Below are 21,294 nucleotides of genomic sequence, written 5' to 3'. Positions count from 1 at the left end.
TTATTGATCAAAAACAAAAGATAAAGAAAAATGAAGAGAGAGATCAAAAAAATAAGGTAAGTATGAGAGAAAAAATTGTTCAAAAATTGTGATAAAATAGTTGTACAAATATCTATTATATTTGATCGACCACCATAATTTGTAAAAAGAAAAAAAATAAGAATGACAAAAGCTGTCTGTTTTAGGGTTTGAATTAGACAAAACCAGCCCAAGCCCAATAATCCATTTTAACCCGACCCATCGAAATCAATCTATATAACCAAAACCTTGCCTCTCAAACCCTAGCTCCTTCTCACTCTTACCCATCAACTCTTGCGGATCCAGCTGCGTCTGCAACAATGGTTCGTTTCACTCTTCCATTTTCTCTTCATTTCGTTCTACCATAGCGTTAATTTCTTAGATCTGTTTATATAATCTTGTTCTTCTCTTTCATTCTGAAATTTAGTACACAGCATTCAGTTTTATTTGTTCGATTTTTGATTAATTATTCATCCTGCTGTGAAATTCAACTACTTCTGTGTCGTAAATGATTTCAAGTCATTGTTTTTAACATCATTTTTCGTTGTTTTGTGTTTTTTGAATTAGGTTTATGTCAAGGCTCAGAAATCCAAGGCTTACTTCAAGCGTTACCAAGTCAAGTTCAAGAGAAGAAGAGGTATATTAGTTATTTCTGTGATTTTTATGATGCATGAATTGAGATTTTTTTTTTGTTGACCAAAATGTATGCTGATTATTCATTCGATGGTGAATCTGCAGAGGGAAAGACTGATTACCGTGCTCGTATTCGCCTGATTAACCAGGATAAGAACAAGTACAACACCCCCAAGTACCGATTTGTTGTCCGATTTGTATCCTTTTGTCAGCTTATAGTTATGATTTTCATTGATGCACTGGTATTTAAGTTGCTGTCTTGTTTTTTGTTCATTTGAAGACATGTTTTTTTTTATGTGATTTAACTGGTTAGTATTTTATTTTTTTTAATTAATGTTGATTTTTTATGGTATATGTTAGAAATTGTTAGAAATGCTACTGTATGCTACTGTGGGAGTTGAATCCACAACCCTTTTGGTTTTTTTGTGTAATTAGTTTTTGATTAGCATTTTTATGGTATATGTTAGTAATCAATTGTTAGAAATGTTATTGGGGGTTGAATCCTTAACCCTTTTGGTTTTTATCTCAAAGAAGACATTATGTGATAGATATATTTATAATTATCTTAATTGATCGTTGCATTTTTGTGGCATATGTTAGTAATTAATTGTTAGAAATGCTAGTCGGGTTGAATCCACAACGGACAACCCTTTTGGTTTTCATCATCTTCCATGAAGACCTGGTTATGTGAGATAATTATATCTATCATTATTTTAATTAATTATTGATTTCTTATGTCATATGTTAGTAATTAATTGTTAGAAATGCTAGTGAGGGGAGTTGAATCCACAATCCTTTTGGTTTCTTCTTCAAGGAAGACATGGTTTTATGTGATAATTTTAATTATTTGTTGATTTTGTTAGTGGCACATGTTTTTAGTCAATTGTTTGTAATGCTAGTTTGGCAAATTGAATCAACAACCTTTAATCCCTCCAACTCATATGTCCCTCTTTCCAAATCACCTTATAACTTTTTGATAGCTTATTATGTTATAAATATTTGATTTTGCATGCTGCTTAATCATATATATCAAGCAAACTATTGTTAGTTGTTATTGTTGGTATTTGTCTGTTATTGTTAAACTTAACTCCTTATTAGACCAACAAGGACATAGTGGCACAAATAGTGTCCGCTAGTATTGCTGGTGATATTGTTCTTGCTGCTGCATATTCTCATGAGCTACCACACTTTGGTCTTTCAGTAGGCCTTACAAATTATGCTGCAGGTAGTTATCCCTTGTTCTCATTTAACTTTAAATTTGTTTTTATCTTTGTGCATTGTATTGTTATTGAATGTATGTTAAAATGTGACCAGCTTATTGCACTGGACTCCTCTTGGCCCGTCGTGTTCTGAAGACACTTGAGATGGATGAGGAGTATGAGGGAAATGTTGAGGTAATTGTGATCTTTTTTATTTTCACTGTCCTATCTAGACACTGTTCTTTGCAAACTAATTAGTTTAATCCTTTTAAACAGGCTACTGGAGAGGATTATTCAGTTGAGCCAGCTGAGTCCAGGAGGCCATTCCGTGCTCTCCTTGATGTTGGTCTTGTTAAGACCACTACTGGAAACCGTGTCTTTGGTGCCTTGAAGGTACTAAAAACATTATATTGCATTACAAATAGTTAATTGATATTTGTTTTTGCTGATTGTTGATTTGAATATTTGTGATGGTTTACAGGGAGCCCTAGATGGTGGTTTGGATATTCCTCACAGCGACAAAAGGTTTGCTGGGTTTGACAAGGAGAAGAAAGAGCTCGATGCTGAGGTTCACCGCAAGTATATCTTTGGGGGACATGTTGCTGCATACATGAAGGCATGAATAAACAAATTAATCATTTCTGTCTTGTTATTTTTTTGTGTGCGATGCATTCATATTTCCAAAATCTGTGAATAACATTGAATATTATCTGCAGACCTTGACTGAAGATGAGCCTGAGAAATTCCAGACTCACTTTAGTGAATACATCAAGAAAGGAATTGAGGCAGATGGCCTTGAGGAGCTGTACAAGAAGGTCCACGCTGCAATTCGTGCTGATCCTACAATTAAGAAATCAGAGAAGCAGGCTCCAAAACAACACAAGAGGTATTTTTTCCCTTTTATTTCATACTAGAATCTGCTACCTTAGTATTATTTATTACATGCATGAATGAAGATTACTAATTTATTTGTTAATCTTGTGTAGGTATAATCTGAAGAAGCTTACCTATGAGGAGCGGAAAGCTAAGTTGGTTTCACGCTTGTCAGCTCTTAATGCTGCTGTTGATGATGAGGACGAGGATGACGATGAGTGAACGACATTGTGTTTGCAGCCCAAGTGATGGATATCTAGAACTTTTTATGAATTTGCAATTAGATAAACGTTTTTTTGAAAATTTTTGTTGCCTGTACTGTTTATTGAGGTTAAAATTTTGGATAATTACAAGTTGGGCTTTCACTGGTTCAACTTTCTGGGTTAATGTGTTTTTAACTTAATTTTCTCTTGCATACAAGTTCCTTTACTTTTTTTATTAGTCGGTCACTTAGTTCTTTGATGTGTTTCTTGTTGGAATAATTTTTTTTAAGGGAATTAATTATCCAAACAAAACAATTTTATAAACTAAAATATATGTTGTGTAACAATATGGAGAGTTCCGGTTATGCGTCAGTATGATGCTATTACTTCTCTCTCATTTAATGAAATCAGGAATTTTTATAGTGTTTAATCTTGATGGTTTTTCTCCCTTTACATTTCACTTTTTATTGAACTAAATTTTTCAATGGACGTATTTCTAAGAGAAGCTAAAGTTATGAGGATCCTGGGAAGATTGATAAATAGTCGTCTCTTTTTGGTGTATGATGTACTAAATCTAAATTATCGCCTACCACGATTTTCATTGAATGCTGATATGATGCTAATTTCTATCTTAAAACAAACAATTCTTGAAACTGAATCATGTACTCGTTAGGTTTAGTTTTTGTGAAGACGTGGGTGATAATGGGGGTGGAAGATATCAAGATAATATGACAAAAATCTAGTGTTTGAGACAATTCCGATGGTAAAAAATCAAAAACATGGTGGGGAAGTTTAGTACTCCCATGCTAAATGCCACCATTGTTGGACCTGGTTGAAATTGCAAAATATTTTGCCTATTAATAAATTGTACTAAAATGGGTAGTAACCCTCCTGCTGATATATTGAAGCTTCTTCGTTCCTCTGAACAAATGTGTTGACATCCTTGCTAATATGGGTCATGGCGACGACTTCATTTTGATTGTGAGAGATAAATTTTATATAAGATATTCAACCAATTGAATGATGTAACAATAAATATTTAGATTCCTTAAAAAAAAAAAAAATTAGATGAAACAAAATATTTCCTTACCGTCATACTCGCTGAGACGTGTAAATGTGCAAGACAGATACAATGTTGCGCAGTTGGTAGATAACTAAATCTTTTAAGCATACAATAAGAAATCATCAATCTCAAATAGATGAATGTTGAGGTAAGTATCTCACGAGATTATTTCTCAATTTTCAATTGGTAAATACCCTAAATTCACTTAAACATCATTGATGCTGGTGGCGTGTTTAGTTTAAGATTATTTTCAATCATTTTCTGCATGTTACACTCCAGTACTAATTAAAGTGAAAGAGCATTGCAACTTTAAAATTTTGGTTAAATTATCTTCAAAAAATTCTCAACTAACAGACTCTTTTCATTTCATTTTTTTTAAAATATACGGTTAATTACTCCCCCAACCCATTGAGTTTCTTCTCATTGATACATTATATAGTAAAATTACAGGGAGTTTCTTTTCATTTTTCACCGTGAGGGAATGAAAAATGACAGAAGAGGGACAGAAACATAGGGTTCTAGCCTTACTTTCTATGAAAGAACTCATTGAGGATGATTGCAACTTTGTTGAGTAGAAATTACAATGTGGCCAAATTTTACTGCTCATTTAAAATATGCATATAGTTGGAGGGTTACTTAATAATAATGTGTAGTTCATAATCACTTGTGCGCGCGCACTCTCGTGTGTGCATTGGAATCAAATTACTCCAGTGTAATAGTATTTGGGTATAACACACAAGGGACCTATTCATATACCTTTTAAATGGCCTAAAACATTTAAGTTAGCAGGCATATGGCCAATACAATCTACTGCAAGTGACGTATTGAACCGAATCCATGCGCTAGCTAATAAAATTTTATGTTTTGAAGAGTGCAAAAGTTACAAGGTTCATCAATACATTCAAATGAGAGAATATAGTAATGACCTATCCTCAAACAGTCATTTCATATATATGTGGTTTACATCATGCTGTTGTTGCTGATAACAGTAGTTCAATCAATTCAGAAAGTAATCATGTCAATGATGATGATGAATAGCTTTTATTTCAAAGTCTCGTGCACAGCTGAAAAATCAAGGTCTCCCAACCCCATGCTTCTGGCTTTCTTGAATGCCTACAAACGAGTTCAAACTTTATTAACTTGTGAAACTTATTGTTAGTAATAGGACTCCTAAGGGCAGAAGTTATAGATACTAGTGGTTTATTTAATAATATTATAAATAAGTAACTGTTACTTGTCTGCAGTAATTGCTGTCTACTAGACTTCTATGTAACAGCTATAGGACTTAGTATTATAAATAAGATGCAGAGGAAAAGAAAGGCATTCAGGGATTGGGATAAAGGATAGGTAGGGAGAGACCAAGCTCTCGAATTCTTGGAGGGGAGAGAACCAAGACTCTCGAATTTCTTGGGATTATATTGTACAATTACTATTAGTTTATATTTTGATATCAGTTTCTATCACTGGTATCAGAGCAGTTCTGATCCAGGGAAAGAAATTCACAGTAGGGGGGAAATGGACATGCCACAATTTGACGGCAGCGGTGACGCTTATTGGTGGTTGATTTGTATTGAGAAACATTTTGATGTCGTGGGAACACAGGAGGGTGAGAAGTTGCTGGAGGCGGTGAAAGCCTTGCGAAACCGTGCTCTCGTATGGTGGCAGTGGTGGAGTCGATGCCATCCACATGCGAGTTGGCGAGCGTTTCACGTTGCATTCATTTGGCATTTTAAGCCAGAGTATAGAGACCTTCTACCTATATCGGATGAAGAAGAGGAATCTGGATTGGAATGGGAGTCGTCGACGCCTCACACATTCAGCCTTCAATTAGAAGAAACTGATCAAGGAAATTCTGAACTCATTCAGACAGCAGAAGAGGAAAAGGTAGAGAATGCAGAAGAAATGGATGCAGAAAATTCCTCCATGAATGTCATCATTGTGGAAAAGCAACAAGAGACCAAAACAGATCTGTGCAAATTTCTTGGTATCGACAGACTCTTTTATGAACATGGTATGAGTAGTGTGTTCGAATCGAGGGCGAAATTGCCTAGAAAAATTATCGGAGAGGGATGGGTTTCACTCGAGTTTGGCGGCCTACCTCCACCGTTGCCAAAGCCGCCAGATCCAGATGTGTTTGTGGTGAAGAGTGGATTATCCTCTGGTTTGATCGAACTGGCACTATGCCTATTGCTGCCGAAAATTCCTCCCCAAAAGAGAGTGTCTGATGCATGCATTAATTATCATGTTTCACACCTTGCTCTGTCACTCTACTTCAAGTTATGGGACCCTGGTGGACAGTTATGTTATCCTTCACCTTGAGGACAAGGTGAGTCTGTAGGGGGGGAGTATTGTTAGTAATAGGACTCCTAAGGGCAGAAGTTATAGATACTAGTGGTTTATTTAATAATATTATAAATAAGTAACTGTTACTTGTCTGCAGTAATTGCTGTCTACTAGACTTCTATGTAACAGCTATAGGACTTAGTATTATAAATAAGATGCAGAGGAAAAGAAAGGCATTCAGGGATTGGGATAAAGGATAGGTAGGGAGAGACCAAGCTCTCGAATTCTTGGAGGGGAGAGAACCAAGACTCTCGAATTTCTTGGGATTATATTGTACAATTACTATTAGTTTATATTTTGATATCAGTTTCTATCACTTATATGATTGAGTCAGTGAACATCTAAAGAAGCATTATCTGATAGTCACATATTTTGGCAAAGAAATGTGACTGCGAGGAGTAAATCATAGCCATCTAACTATGAATGCTACAAATTTAAACTTGAAGTCACGTGACTTTTTAAAGTGGTCATGACTCATGAGACCATTAAATAACTTTCAACAGACATAAAAATGTCCTCATTATAATATATACATGCGCTCTCACGCACACTCGGACAAAAATAGTATTACCTCATTTGCTGCAGCTGCGACAGGCATTGGTACAGCATTTTCATCTCCAAGGGCAAGAGCCAGTCTCATGTCCTTCTGCTGATGTTTCAGTGGAAAAGCAGGGGCGTAACTGTTTTTAAGCATTGTTGGTCCTTTCAATTTAAACATGCCGTTACTTATGGCCCCAAGATCCTTCAAAAAATATCACAGATATTCTCAGAATGTTAATAAAAGGCATTAACAAGAATCCTCCTTATCACAGTAACTTACCAGCACATCAAGAAGTGTGCTAGGGTTCAAGCCACTTCTTTCAGCAAGTGTCAGTCCCTCAGAGAAAGCATTCATCATACTGTAACAGAGACATAAGAGAATAACTAATTTATAGAACGAGACAGAAAATAAAGACATGCAATCTGGCTAGCAACCAAATAAGAAATGCTAATATGCAATCTGGATGAATTTGGGCTTGTTTAGATTGACTAATCTGAATTTATCTAATAGGTTAAGCACTTTTGAGACTTATGAGACTGTTTGAGAGAGCTTACGGGAACAACTTATGACATATTGACATGTCCATAGGATGTTTTCATATTTCCATAAGCTCTACATGATAGCTAATGAAAACAACTTATAGCTTATAGAAAATAGTTTGACTTATTTTATCTGTTGTTGTAGAAATAACTTATACATAAGCACTTATATGATAAGTGTGTATTCTAAGAGCTTAATTAAGTTATTTATCAAAAACACGGCCATTTTCTTGTTTTCTGATTCATAAAATGCTCTAAATTGTAGTGAAAAGCAATCTATACCTTCCTACTTCCAAATTATGAACAGAAGGAGAAAACGGGGATGAAAAGTACCTTCCCATTACCATGTTGACAACAAGTTTCATTTTTGCTCCATTTCCAACCTCACCCAGAAAGAAAGATTTCTTTCCGAGTACATCAAATGCTGGACGTGCTTCATCATAGAATGCCTATATCAAACGAATCCACCACTGAAATTTAATTTATATGGCGAGACAATGCATGCTTGTAGTTTTTCATTTTCAACGGACAACTGAGGACAATGATAAAAGCTGGGAGGTATGTAAACAATGCCTAGAGAGTAGATTTATTGTATAGGAGGGACAAATCATGTACAGTAATCAGGATACATGCAGTCTTTGTATTCATTACAGTTTAGTCTATTTGGTTAATCTTCAGTGCGTAATTTAAACCCTTCGATTAAAGCCTAATGAGAGGCAACCCCCATCTGTGCAATCCCAATGGACCTATTGCCAACCTATTACGGCAATGTTCACATAACAAGCTTAATTAAGCCTTTATCATATGAAAGCTTATGGCAAGTATAACACTTCAAATGGCAGCAAAATGATTAATAAATTTCTACGTCTCTTCTATATAAAAGGGAACGGTGGATAGTATTTCAATATCTCCTACTATAACCGCATAAATACAATTACAAGGCATACAATTGCAAGGTAAGAGAGTAAATAACAAAAAAAAAAAGCATTGTCTCGCAGATTTAAATTCTGAGACCACTTGTTCCATTTCTCTCTCACAAACTAAGTTGCTACAGTAACGGCAAGAGAATTGAACCAATTTAAACAAGGTTGGCATTGTAACTGTATATTCTTACATACACTAAAAAATGATATGCAGTTAAAATGAAATCGAAAAGCTGGCGTTAAACATAAAAGAATTAGTATACATTCTTTCAACATACCCTCACTCCTCCTCTTCAACATCCTTTTCTAACAACTTTATTTTCAAAATAGCTTTATAGTCACAATTGCCTTTTCAATAATGCAATCTAAAATGGACTGGCAAAACTCTATCATGAAAATTTTGAGCTTTCTGATAGCTAATCTGGATAATAATTGTAAATTGATGCTTTCAAACTGTAAAGATTTTAATTCCACATTTATTGTCATCTCATTACATTTTATAACTCTATATATTACTCAAATATCTTCAAGTAGATTCCAGTGTATTTCCTTTTGGGAACTTAAAGTAATACTTCAGATAGAAGGTGATAATAAAACACACACTTGTTTGAAAGGCATGAGGAAACATATCACATAATAAGAGAAAACATTTCTGAATAGTGCAACTCTCTAAATGGCTAAAAGTGCAGCATAGCAGGATGGAAGCAAGATGACATGAAATTAATCAACAACTTGTATATTTAAAAATACCTTGTCTCCGGCAGCAAGTATAACTAGTTGGCCATCTTCTGCAGGCTTCTTACTACCCGAAACAGGAGCTTCAAGAAAGTCACCACCTTTTGCTTTGATTGCCTGTAGAAAGTAGGCAGATCTTTAAGTTGCAATTTATATCAAAGGTCTTTTTTCCAATTCCATTTGAAAAGTCGATTATCATGCAAAATGCAAACTACCAGGTTATGCTTACAGCCTTGATATGCAAATATAGTTACTACAGTCAACCATTGATTCATAAATACAGAACTTAGTCAAAGAAATGTAGTGGATGTACACAATTTTTTTTTCTTTTTGAACAAAATTGCATATATTCAAACATTCTACGGCAGGAATCAGTGAATAATGTATTACATAGTCTTTTAATCCTCGCATTCAAAATTAGGAAAGCTTAACTTCGTACTTAAGTATTCCTCATCCAAACATAATCTCCAGTACTATAGACTTCTCAGCAAACTAAATTGCCTTAAAAAAGAAACTTTCAACGGCCAAATTCAAAATAATAACTGCAATCAATCACATATTTATAATTAGATAAAAACCACAATGCTTACTTCGATGCTTAATAGTTAATACAAAAACTTAAAGAGTCTTGATGATGTCAATTACAAGCTAAAGTCATTTTATTCATATTACAATCTAGCGAAAAGAGAATAGGATTTATGCAACATTTCTCATCTATGAAAACACACATGAGCAACAGCAGAATATAGCAACCTCAGATATCTTGATAGATGTCTCAGCATCAACGGTTGACATGTCAATATAACCTTTTCCATTAATTTGCTCAAGAACACCATCCTTATCAAACACCACCTAAAAAATTCAACACGAAACGGAATTTAAGTACGAGAAAACAAATAGGTGTCACATAACATCAAGTACAAATTTCACAGGCACTGACCGCCAAAGCAGCTGCAGGATCAGATAACATTGCAATTGTATATTTGCATTTCTTGACAACAGCTGCAGGTGTTTCTCCAACTGAAGCACCATGTTCCACCAGTTCATCACACTACAATCAGATGTCACAAAACTGAGTCACTACTACAAGTACAAGCTATGTTTCAACACCACAAGTAGTTCTATAAAGAAATAAGCTTACTTAAGCACTTATAGCGTAATCACTTATGATATAAGTGCTTATGTATAAGCTATTTCTAAAATGAAATAAATAACAGAAACAGAAAGTGCGTTAGGTTATGTACCTTAGAGAGGGTTCTGTTCCAAACAGTGACTTTGAAGCCATGGCGTAGAAGGTTAATTGACATGGCTTTGCCCATTATCCCCAAACCTAAAAATCCAATCTCCATTTTTGCAACTAATTCACTGTTCTATCACTCACTATTTTCTTCTTCTTCTTCTTCTTCCTCTCGATAAAGACCCTTCCTTTATAATCATCAATCAATATATCAGAGCCATTAATGGATGATTATAAATCTCTTATTTTCAAAAAAATTAAAATAATAAAATAAATCGTATATTTTCTTTTTGTTATGATTGGTTTCCCTGTGAAAATGGAAAAATTTAAGCACGTTTCATTTTCAATATCTGATTATTTATTATTTAAAATAAGGATTTTAAAGACAAAAAAAATTCAAACATGTTACTAATGGATTAAGTGACTTAATTTAATGAGCTAAATTGACACTTTTAAAAATTTAGGGACCAACTTGCATCTCAAAAATAAGTTAAAGTATAAAAATGTAGTATTTAACCGTTTAAACCGAGTCCCATGTTGTCCCATAAATCCTAACTCAACTGGTAAAAATATTGAAATTGTTAGGTTGACGTCATGATCCGCGTTCGGACCGCGGCACCTCTACTTTGTAAATTAGTTCCATGTTTTCTTCTTAAAATTAAATCGGAAAGAAAGGTTTTTATTAAGTCCACATTTTTATTTGAAAGGACATATTTTATTTTCTCTTCCTTATTATTTTTTTAATAAATTAAGAGCACAATCATATTAAAGAAAATAGATGGTGGTCCAACTGAACTTTAATCATTTATGCTATTACTAAGAAAGGGAAAAATACATAAGAAAAAAAAAGAGGACATAAACATAACCCAATAAATCCACATGAAAGTGTAGGTCGACCTCAATGAGCCATACTAAAAATTAAAACAACACAAGTGGATCACATCAACCTCTAATTAATCCAAAAATTAATTAAAGGTCTTCAATGCGGTGATTGGATCGTCCGTCAACACGGAAACATGGTCAATATACTATCAACTCTGTAACAAATGACAAGTAGTTAAACGACCCTTTCGAGCCCCGCATTCCAAGTCAAACATAGTGAATGAAAAATCCACATTAACGTATGAGTTGTTTGCCAACACAGAAGCAATCTAAGATCCATCAACTCTTGCAATCAGCAACAAGTGATAACCGCCCTTTCGAGCCAAATAATACATTGAACCAGCTCCATTAGCAAGCTGAAACTTAGACTTTCATAACCGTAACCAGTCCGAATTAAATCACAAAGATTGAGACGGATAAAATCAGCAGCTCCATTAGCAAGCTGAAACTTAGCCATTCGAAGTCATCTGAAGGCCTAAAACCGGATTTTTATTATTTCAGCACAACTTTATTATTTTTCTGTTTTTGTTTCAGTTTGTTATTTTCGGCCCATTAAGATTTGTTATTTCCATGGTATTTAAACTAAACTTTTGTAGCCTAGAAAACAGTTTTCATTCAATAAAATTATCGAGAACTTTTCTCAACTCTAGTGGATTCCGAAAACCCCTTTTTGACAGGTTTGTCGCTTGCAACTTGTTTGTTTATCTTTTAGGTTTAGTGCTTGCTTCCGTTCTGCGTCAGTTTAGGAGAAAAAATAGTGCTTCTAATTAAGCATCATTCACGCTATAGTAGTTGACACACTAATTTATTTATTTTTATTCCTAGAAAACTTTCGGAATACAAATTATTATAAATATTGTTGAAATATGATGCACATTTCTAAATATTTTTAGAATACATTATAAAGATATAGAATCACTTTGTTAAGTGATAATGCACACTTATATAGATTTTTCTAATATACTTGAATAGTAATGGAAAAAACTAATACTACATTTATATAAGGAAATGTCATGAACATTTGAGATTTAGTGTCGGTAACATTGAAGCTTCACCGCAATATATTATCTCCTTCTACAATAAAATGCTACTAAACATTCGACCACCAGCTCTTAACACTAGATTTTCTAACAAATACAACAATGACTACTAGGATATTTGGAGTGACACCGAATATGTAGGACAAAAATATCATTATAAATGGTGGTTATCTAGCTAAAATAGTGGTTTCTGATATAGTAGCTATAGAAACCAATTCATCTCTAGTTCTGGTGCTTCCATTATTTCTCTGAACCATGTCCAAAGATAGACATTCCTTGAGCTCTACCAATATTTTGCTCATGTCTGGTCTTTCAACTTCATTTGATGATGTGCATGACATGGCAATCTCTACAGCTTTCCATGCTGAATTGATGCTAAATTCACCTTGCAACCTTGGATCAACAACATTTTGAATATCTCCTCCTTCAACTATGGGAATAACCCATTGAAGTATGTGAATGTATTCATCAGATGCTCTTGCTAGTGCTTTTCGACCGGTGATCAACTCAAATAGAATAATTCCAAAGCTGTAGATATCATTTTTTTTATTTGTGTTTCCTGTTCTCTGATATCTATTAAGAAAACTAAGAAATTAACTAAATTAGTGATATTGATATAATATATTGCTTCTTTTCAATCTAATGTTAGATTATACAAATAATATTGACATTTGGAACTTACTTAGGATCAACATAACCCAGTGTACCAGCAGGTCGGGTGGATATATGAGAATCAATATCGTTACCAAAAGCTCTACTTAGGCCAAAATCAGCTATCTTGGCATGCATATTCTCATCTAGTAATATGTTGGCAGGCTTCAAATCCCTATGCACAATGGGTGGTTTACACCCATCATGCAGATATTCCAATCCTGAAAATCCAAAAAAATTACTGCAGTGTAAGGGTACAAGAGAGAACCAAGAGACATAAAAAAAGAGACATAAAAAAAAGGCAGTTTGATGCACTAATGCTTCTGCATATCCAGGGTTTGAGAATGGGTAACGTCAATTGATGTATTGTCTGCAACCTTTACTCTGTTTTCAAGACTTAAACATGTAACTTTTCAGTCACGTGATGACAATTTTACCGTTGCACCAACACTCTTTAAAAGAACAAAGAGACATATTAGAAATAAAATGTACATTACCATGTGCTGCATCAACCGCAATTTTGAGTCTCTCATTCCATTTCAAGATATTTGTATTACCATCTGAATGCAAGCAGATAGGCATTAGTCTTTGAAATTTTGGATAAGCACTCTTTAAATTTTTTTAGTCTAATATGATTGATGAACAAAATAATTATTTTGAAAAGGGAGGACTAATTTTGTGAACAAGAAAAACAAGAGGTCAAAAACTACAATTAAGATAACTAAAAACAAAATATACATTACCAAATAAGTGTTGTTGGAGAGTTCCATTAGCCATGTATTCATAGATCAATGCTTTAACTTCACCTTCATCACAATATCCAACGAGAGAGACCAAACTTCTATGATGAACAATCGTTAGAAGTTGTGCCTGCATTTTGAGTTAATGTTATCTCTACCAAAGTTAACTGTGGAAAATATTGCAGGATTCTTAATGTGAATACTATTACCACTGACTAAAATCATGAATGAATTCATTGTGCTTTGGTTAACTTGAATCTAACAACTAACCTCAGATTGAAATTCCTTATAACCTTGCTTTGATGATTTTGAAAGAATTTTTACAGCTACTTGAGTCTGATCTTGTAAAATGCCAATGTAAACTTTTCCAAATCCTCCTTCTCCAATAATAGTTTTGAAGTTATCAGTGATATTGAGAATTTCAGTGTAACTGAATGTTTGATGCTTTGATTTCATTGAATCCTTTTTCTTAGATTTTGACCATGTAGCCACTGTGGTAAAGAAAATTGAATGAAAACATGCAAGGATGTGGAAAAAAATTAGACATAAATGTGGATATAGAGATTGGAGAAAAACCATTTGTTCAACTTGAGTTTAAGTGTTTAATGAATTTCACCATAAGAAGAATGTTCAGCGTGGAACAATACTTGATCAGACATTACCTACCTCTCGACCGAATTCCAGATTACTAGGGTCTCTTTTTCTTTAAAATCGGATGATTAAAAAAATTTAAGCATATGTAGACATGATTAATGAAGTACCTTTTTGTCTTCTATATATCCAAAGTCCAAGAGAAATCAAAAGGATTACAATTAATGTTGAAAACAATGTAACAAGTGGTACAACAATGTTCTTCTTTTTGCAAGATACTGTCATACAAAGTTCAGGATTATCATCCACACTGAAAGAAGTTAAAGGTGCTAAAAGATTAGTTATCATATCATTGGTGATATTTGCATTATACAAAAATTTAGAATAGAGGCTGAAGACTTAGAAAAATAACTGCTAGAATTAAGAGTTAAACTAATTGACATATTTGTAGCTTTGAGTATGAGGCATACCTCAATGATAGTGAACCTGTTTTTGATCTCTCAAGGAGTCCACTTGGAACTAACCCTGTAAGTTTGTTCTTCCCCACATTTCTGCCAACACACGACAAAAAAAAAAAAATGACACCGTTTTACCTTTTATACTAAGGGTCATGCTAACCGGGCACTGGTTAAGCATGCAAAAAAAAGTAAAAGCAATTATTACCCTAAAAGGAAACATTTTGACATAGGACCCCGGAGGCACCCGTTAGCAATTTCCCCTATACTAATAATCAATGAAATTATATTTGATTCATTGACATAGGACTTACAAGACTTTTAGTGACCGTAGTTGCATCAGAAAATCAGGTAAGGAACCATTTAAGCTATTGTTTGATAAATCCCTGAAAGGAAACAATTTTATATGCAGTTACAATTTTGAAACCCCCCAATACAGAGAGATTAATTTCCAAATTGAATGGATTTAGTTTCATCATTTAACCAAATGAGACTATAGTCACTATACTTTGGTATTTATTTGATATTTTAAATAATTGAAGTAATAACATGACAGATAATCATATAACGTTTTAATGACAATTGATTTATGTTAAAAACATTTTACAATTTATTTAATTTAAAAAGAAGAAAAAAATTAGATATTCCATCAATTTCAATACCCTTCAATCAAACATACACTACTCCACTGCTTATTTAATTAAAACTCACAAATACTGTAACATAGTCAGCTTTGATATAGAAGATGCTATCTGACCAGTCAATCCACTTGAAGACAAATTCCTGGTTGCATTTTCAGATATAATTCAGAGAACAATTAAAGTTTATGAAATTATGTGTATTTAAGTGATTCTAAACTTACAAAGATGTGATTCTTTGGATGTTATTGCCATCAATACTGCAGTTTAGGCCTTCCCACATATACTTCACAGGACCACATGGATCTCCCTTCCAATTTCTAGCCACCTCATAAGTATTCTTGATGTTTGTGATAATATCAACTAGTATTTGGTATTAAGAAAAACAGGTCAAAATAATTTACGCACAGTTTACTTCACACCACAAATTATACTAAAAATCATATATATATTTGTTGTCCTAAATATAAGATATAATTTACTAAATTAAGCAAATTAGAAAATTTGGTAGAAATATTATTTTAAAAATTTACACTTTAGGGGAGAGAATTATTTATTTTTTATTATAGTATTTAGAGTAAACTATTAATTTTGTCTCTGACTTTGTAGGGTGCTTTAAATAGGTTAATGAGATTATGAATAAAGTCAAATTTTACTCATATTAATCCTTATGAGAGTTGGGACCAAATTCAGCAGTAATGTAGTGGTTAATTGATACGAAGTGATTAACTTCTTTGTTTTCTTAATGGACCAAATTGTAACGTTAATAACTTATGCGACCAAAATGTAACCAACAAATAACTTAAGGGACCAAATCATTAATTAAACCTTAAATATATGAACCAAATCGATAGTAAGTTGTTAAAATATAGGGAACTAATTCTAGTAAAGTGGTAACCCACTTGGGTTGATTGTGACCTTAGAGTGTGTTCATCTTCAAAGTCTAAGATTCAATCATCTCCGATGCTAATTTTGGTGAACAAATTTAATTTCTTAAAAAAATTCACAAAAAGTGGTTAAAAAAATTCACAATAGAGACCTTTTAAAGCAGGGATGGAACCAGGTTATAAGAAAAAGGGGCCCATCGCCACCCGAAAGCAAAAAATAAAAAATACATCCTATAAAAAAAAAGTTAGCATGCAAATTTTTAGAGTAAAATTTACAAAAATATTTGATAAAAAATATATTTTTTGTTACTTTCCTCCCCAATGTCACCAGGTTATAAGAAAAAGGGGCCACCCGAAAGTAAAAAATAAAAAATACATCCTATAAAAAAAAGTTAGCATACAAATTTTTAGAGTAAAATTTACAAAAATATTTGATAAAAAATATATTTTTTTCTCACTTTCGTCCCCTAATGTCATTTTTACTAATTAATCGTGTTATTTTTGCCACCCTTAACATTTTTTTATGGCTCCATTCCTGCTTTTAAGTGTGTTTTGAGAGAATAGCAAAAATAAAATAAAAAAGTTTCTTCAATTGAGAGTAATCATATTTTACTAGAGTCAACTCCATTAGTGTAAGACCTTTGAAAAATATTTAATATGTAAACATTAGTTACAAATTGTTAGATCTTAAAATAGCAAAATAATGTCCTGTAAGTGTAGCTCAGTTGGTAGCTACCAAGGACAAATATTTGCAGGGGCCGGGGTTCGAACCTCGGATTCCCCACTTCTCCACACTTTAAAAGTGTGTGATCTAGCCACTAGGCTATTGAACCAAAAAAAAAAAAAAATAGCAAAATAATATTGAATTTATACAAATATAAATCTATTTATTAATTATTACTTTTATAAACTTTGATTACGCACCGTTTGTCTTAATATATTTCCCAACAACTAAAATCCAATTAGACTACTAGAAATCCGAAGGAAAAATTAATTTAATGTTCATATAACCAATAAAATACATATGCATGAACTTTGACTCAACATAAACTACGACGTAGAAGGATATATTCAAAGGGAAACTATTGAGGCTTAATGCCGGGCCTAAAGCCCTTGCTCTAGTGGCAGCCTCTTAAGCCAGCCGTGATAATCATTGACCTTTTGAAAAATTATGTAATTTCATGATGTAAGATGATGGTAAATAAACGATTAACGCATATGAAAATATATGAATAAGATCCTATATTTAAGAACTGAGATAACATATTTTTCAAATAAATAAACTAAAGGGCTTGCTTACCATCATCTTGTTCAGTTTCTGGTTGTGAGAAGTCTTTTACTTTATAAATTTCATAGGCATTGAGGATGGGTGGAAGGGTTGAATTCTCTATCTTGAAAAGGGAAATTGGATAGCGTGTGGCTCCAGTTAAATGTGCTGTACTAAATGCGGTAGCTACTTGCCGGTATATAGGTGTCACAGGTCCATGCCAAAACTCGTCATTCACTGTGATGTTGAACGCTCTAGTTTCATTTGGTGCCAGATTTTCAACTTCATTAAAGTGCATGTAGAGGTAGTATCGGTCATTTACATTATCTGCATTCCAATGGAATTCTAAAGGGTCACTGGCATTTGCCGGTGTAATAGCGCTGCTCATCACAATTGCTGGTGGTTCAAAATCATTCGGAACTAGATCATCACTGTGAAGGGAGGTCCTTAATTGTACCCAAATATTATTGAATATTTGAGGATACCAGATGCGGTCAAAAACATCATCTTTGTACCTGTGTTGTGTTTGTTCATGACCAAAAAACTTATCAGTAGTTGAGTTTGATGTTATTTATTTATTTATAATAAAAGACGCTGCAAATTTACATTTACCTAAAACATTAAAGTATAAATTAGAAAGTGTGTGCATTTTCATTTGAATCAAAAAATAGCTTTCATTCAAAACATTTGTTAATTTACACTCAGTTTGCTAATTTACATCCGCTTTATTATAAAGATTAAACAACCCAAAAAAATACAACATAAGTTCTTCTCAAAAGAAAAAGTTGACTAAATTTTTTTTTTTTAAATATATATCTTAATTGACACCCATCTTGCTAATTTACACTAACTTCAATCAAAATTTACAAAACTATCCTTAATTTTATAGTGACTTCAAATAGTGATTTTTTTTTTGTTTAAACAAAAAGGTGCACACTTATCAATTTCGAACTTAATAATGTAAATTAACAATCCTCTTTTATAAATAGGCTTAATTAATGATTTGGTCTCTTAAGTTATTTGTTGGTTACATTTTGGTCCCATAAGTTATTAACGTTACAATTTGGTCCCTTAAGTTACTTTTTGGTTTCGTTTTGGTCCCTTAACTATTAAAAGTTTCGTTTTGGTCCCTTAACTTATTTTTTGGTTTCGTTTTGGTCCCTTGACTTATTTTTTGGTTTCGTTTTGGTCCCTTAACTCTTCCTCCGTCAACCACTTTGGTCCTCTACGTTAGGATGAATGTATTAGAGTTAAGGGACCAAAACGAAACCAAAAAATAAGTTAAGGGACCAAAACGAAACCAAAAAATAAGTTAAGGGACCAAATCGAAACAAAAAAATAAGTTAAAGTACCAAAACGAAACTTTTAATAGTTAAGGGACCAAAACGAAACCAAAAAGTAAGTTAAGGGACCAAATTGTAACGTTAATAACTTAAGGGACCAAAACGAAACCAAAAAATAAGTTAAGGTACCAAAAGAGTAATTAAGCCTTATAAATATTAAAATTAGCTAATTAATTAATGCGCTGCTATAGCAGACTCCATCTTACCGATATTGTAAGTTTTCGATGGATTTGGAACCCATGTAAGATCGTACAGAGAGTGATAATACTGATTTAGCTGAGTTTGTGACATAAGTTTTCTTCTTCAAAGTCCTCAATTCTATTACTGAAATGAATGGAATCCCTTTGCCAGTGTTAACAAGACATGGTTGTATGTAATCTAGTGATGGAGTGTATATGATCTCCATGAATGCAAAGCCTTCTTGGGAGGTCAACTTCACTGTATCCCAAAGATTAGCTCCAAAATGAAGATCAAATTGTGGGGGATTATTTAAACCATCATAGTTTCCATAATAGAAAAAAACTCTGATTAAATATTTAGTACCACTTGTTATATTTATTCTGTAACAATTTCTCACTCCACTAGGAAAGCTCCTCACATATTCTAGTTGCTGTTGAATATCATCTTTAAATTGTATCCTCTTGCTTACACCTGTATCTATGAATTTGTCATCTGAAATGTAATTTATGTTTGTGGACTCATGAAAATAGCTCAAATGTTGAGGTAGACCACAATCTATGCTAATGAATCCTGAGACATAGATAAATTAATAGAGGAATAAATTAAGATAACTTATTCAACTATAACAAATAATAATTACTAGCAATAACAATGTGATATAAAGCAGCTATAGACAAATTCATAAACAAACCTGATTGATACTGAGCTTGTATCAAAACCAAAATAGTAAGAACGCCAAGCAATATGGAAAGAAAATGCAGTAACATTCTCATCATTGTTTGTTTCATTAGGAATACAATTAAGGAACGATAAGTGTTGATGCTATACAAGGAGCATTTATACTGCTAGAGACTCGCATTCCGCTTCAATTTACGTGCCCAAAACGCAGTCAAATTTTCTTTAAGACACTAATTTAGAAGTTTAAAGTGGAAATTATATCTTAGAAATTATGCATTCAAGACATTGAAACAACAAAAAGTAACTTTTTTATCTATAAAATTTATCAATCGTTTCTATTTTTAATTTCTTAACAAGTGTCCCTTTTCTTTCTATAGGTTCCTTTATTCTAAGCTAATCACGTTTAGAGACACCGTCACATACGTGTTTCTTACAAGTTCATTACATCTGTTTCTCGAATGGGGTAAGTGTCGAAGTGCGGGTTATTCAGCAAAACGCATTTACAATGTTAATTGCATTGACAAATAAGAAAAAATTAATGAGAAAGATTACATAAATGTAAAAACATTGAAATAGTTGTTATTAAATATTTTAAAGTGGTAACCAAGCAATTGAGATCGAATGTTTAATGAGTTTCACTAAGGATGAATCGTTCAGAAAAATAAGAGTTCGATTCCTGGACGACACAATTCTTAGTCAAGCTATTCTTACCTCACAACCAAACTCCAAATTACTAGACCCCTTTCCCTGGAAACCAGAAAGTAAACGCCAAAAAATATTATAAAGTGTATGCTAAGAATATGTCAAATATTCCACATAATAAAATTTCATTAAGATGACGTTCATAAGTCTCATGTTTTTTATATATCATTGATAAATATTGGTCTTTTTATTTTATAAATTTATAAATAATAAATATATATCTAGTGCATGATTTTTATATTAAATTATAATTACTTTTTTATTATTGAGAAGATACATAAATAACTCAATTTAAATAATTAATTAGATCTCTCAAAAAAAATAATTAATTAGAGACTGACATTGTTCTGTGTATGAATTGTAAAACAATACTATTATTTAGTGACTAACATATATTTGGTGTTTTTTTTATAGACATGCTTTCAAAGATATAATAATTAAGGCTTAATACATCAGTTGGTCCCTTAATTTATTTTTGGTTTTCATTTTGGTCCTCTAACTATTAAGTGTTTCAATTTGGTCCTATAACTCTTCTGCCGTTTACCATTTTGGTCCTCTCCGTTAGTTTCTTGATGTCTAATATTTTTAAGATGATTATAACCGTTTGATTGCAAGTCCATAGGATATTACGGTGAACCACCCATATCTAATTTGTTTTCCTATTCTTCTTCTTCTTCCGTATTCTTCCTCTGATTATCAAATTTGACACCCATGTCAATTTCTTCCTCCATTACATCTTCCTCCATTACAGCTACCAACAACACAATTAATACAAATAAATCATATTCCAGAAATTTCTATGTGTTTAATTTTTTTTCTTATTTTCTTTCTTTTTCAGATAATTTCTGATTAATTTGATTATATTCTATGTGTTAATTGTATAAAAACAAACTGCCACATAATTTGATTATATTCTATGTGTTTTCTTCTTCA

The 21,294-nt window shown here is 32.7% G+C and overlaps 4 protein-coding genes across 6 annotated transcripts; 2 read left to right on the top strand and 2 right to left on the bottom strand.

Annotated features, from left to right (window-relative positions):
- Positions 1-283: 283 nt before the first annotated feature.
- Positions 284-3,126, top strand: LOC146897608 (large ribosomal subunit protein uL18-like). Its single transcript, XM_085738745.1, has 9 exons — positions 284-341; positions 586-655; positions 757-848; positions 1,750-1,876; positions 1,966-2,045; positions 2,127-2,243; positions 2,332-2,466; positions 2,567-2,736; positions 2,837-3,126. The coding sequence occupies exons 1-9, from the start codon at positions 339-341 to the stop codon at positions 2,943-2,945; spliced, it is 903 nt and encodes a 300-aa protein (XP_085594871.1). The 5' UTR covers positions 284-338; the 3' UTR covers positions 2,946-3,126.
- Positions 3,127-4,832: 1,706 nt separating this feature from the next.
- Positions 4,833-10,512, bottom strand: GLYR1 (glyoxylate reductase 1). The gene is made up of 8 exons (XM_085738743.1): positions 10,315-10,512; positions 10,011-10,121; positions 9,824-9,922; positions 9,086-9,187; positions 7,746-7,861; positions 7,153-7,231; positions 6,904-7,074; positions 4,833-5,102 (listed from the first exon to the last, which is right to left on the bottom strand). Exons 1-8 carry the CDS (start codon positions 10,417-10,419, stop codon positions 5,031-5,033), a joined length of 855 nt encoding a protein of 284 aa, XP_085594869.1. The 5' UTR covers positions 10,420-10,512; the 3' UTR covers positions 4,833-5,030.
- On the top strand, positions 5,337-6,448 carry LOC146897607 (uncharacterized). The gene has a single exon (XM_085738744.1). It carries the CDS (start codon positions 5,505-5,507, stop codon positions 6,306-6,308), a length of 804 nt encoding a protein of 267 aa, XP_085594870.1. The 5' UTR covers positions 5,337-5,504; the 3' UTR covers positions 6,309-6,448.
- Positions 10,513-12,161: 1,649 nt separating the features above from the next.
- Positions 12,162-19,858, bottom strand: LOC146897605 (putative LRR receptor-like serine/threonine-protein kinase At1g05700). 3 transcript variants are annotated; one of them, XM_085738742.1, is made up of 14 exons: positions 19,673-19,857; positions 19,345-19,551; positions 19,008-19,239; positions 17,492-17,973; positions 15,529-15,667; positions 15,378-15,449; positions 14,981-15,052; positions 14,682-14,762; positions 14,382-14,521; positions 13,891-14,111; positions 13,624-13,750; positions 13,378-13,440; positions 12,912-13,101; positions 12,162-12,802 (listed from the first exon to the last, which is right to left on the bottom strand). In XM_085738742.1, exons 1-14 carry the CDS (start codon positions 19,767-19,769, stop codon positions 12,397-12,399), a joined length of 2,529 nt encoding a protein of 842 aa, XP_085594868.1. In that variant the 5' UTR covers positions 19,770-19,857; the 3' UTR covers positions 12,162-12,396. The 3 variants fall into 3 exon arrangements, with proteins under 3 accessions (XP_085594868.1, XP_085594866.1, XP_085594867.1); XM_085738740.1 differs by having other exon boundaries at positions 19,008-19,551; XM_085738741.1 differs by lacking the exon at positions 15,378-15,449 and having other exon boundaries at positions 19,008-19,551; positions 19,673-19,858.
- Between the last annotated feature and the right edge of the window lie 1,436 nt (positions 19,859-21,294).

This window comes from Medicago sativa, chromosome 8 (assembly GCF_051527215.1).
Source record: "Medicago sativa cultivar Bolivia chromosome 8, Bolivia_mono, whole genome shotgun sequence".
Taxonomy (NCBI): domain Eukaryota; kingdom Viridiplantae; phylum Streptophyta; class Magnoliopsida; order Fabales; family Fabaceae; genus Medicago; species Medicago sativa.
This window is presented reverse-complemented; position numbering and strand designations above follow the sequence as displayed.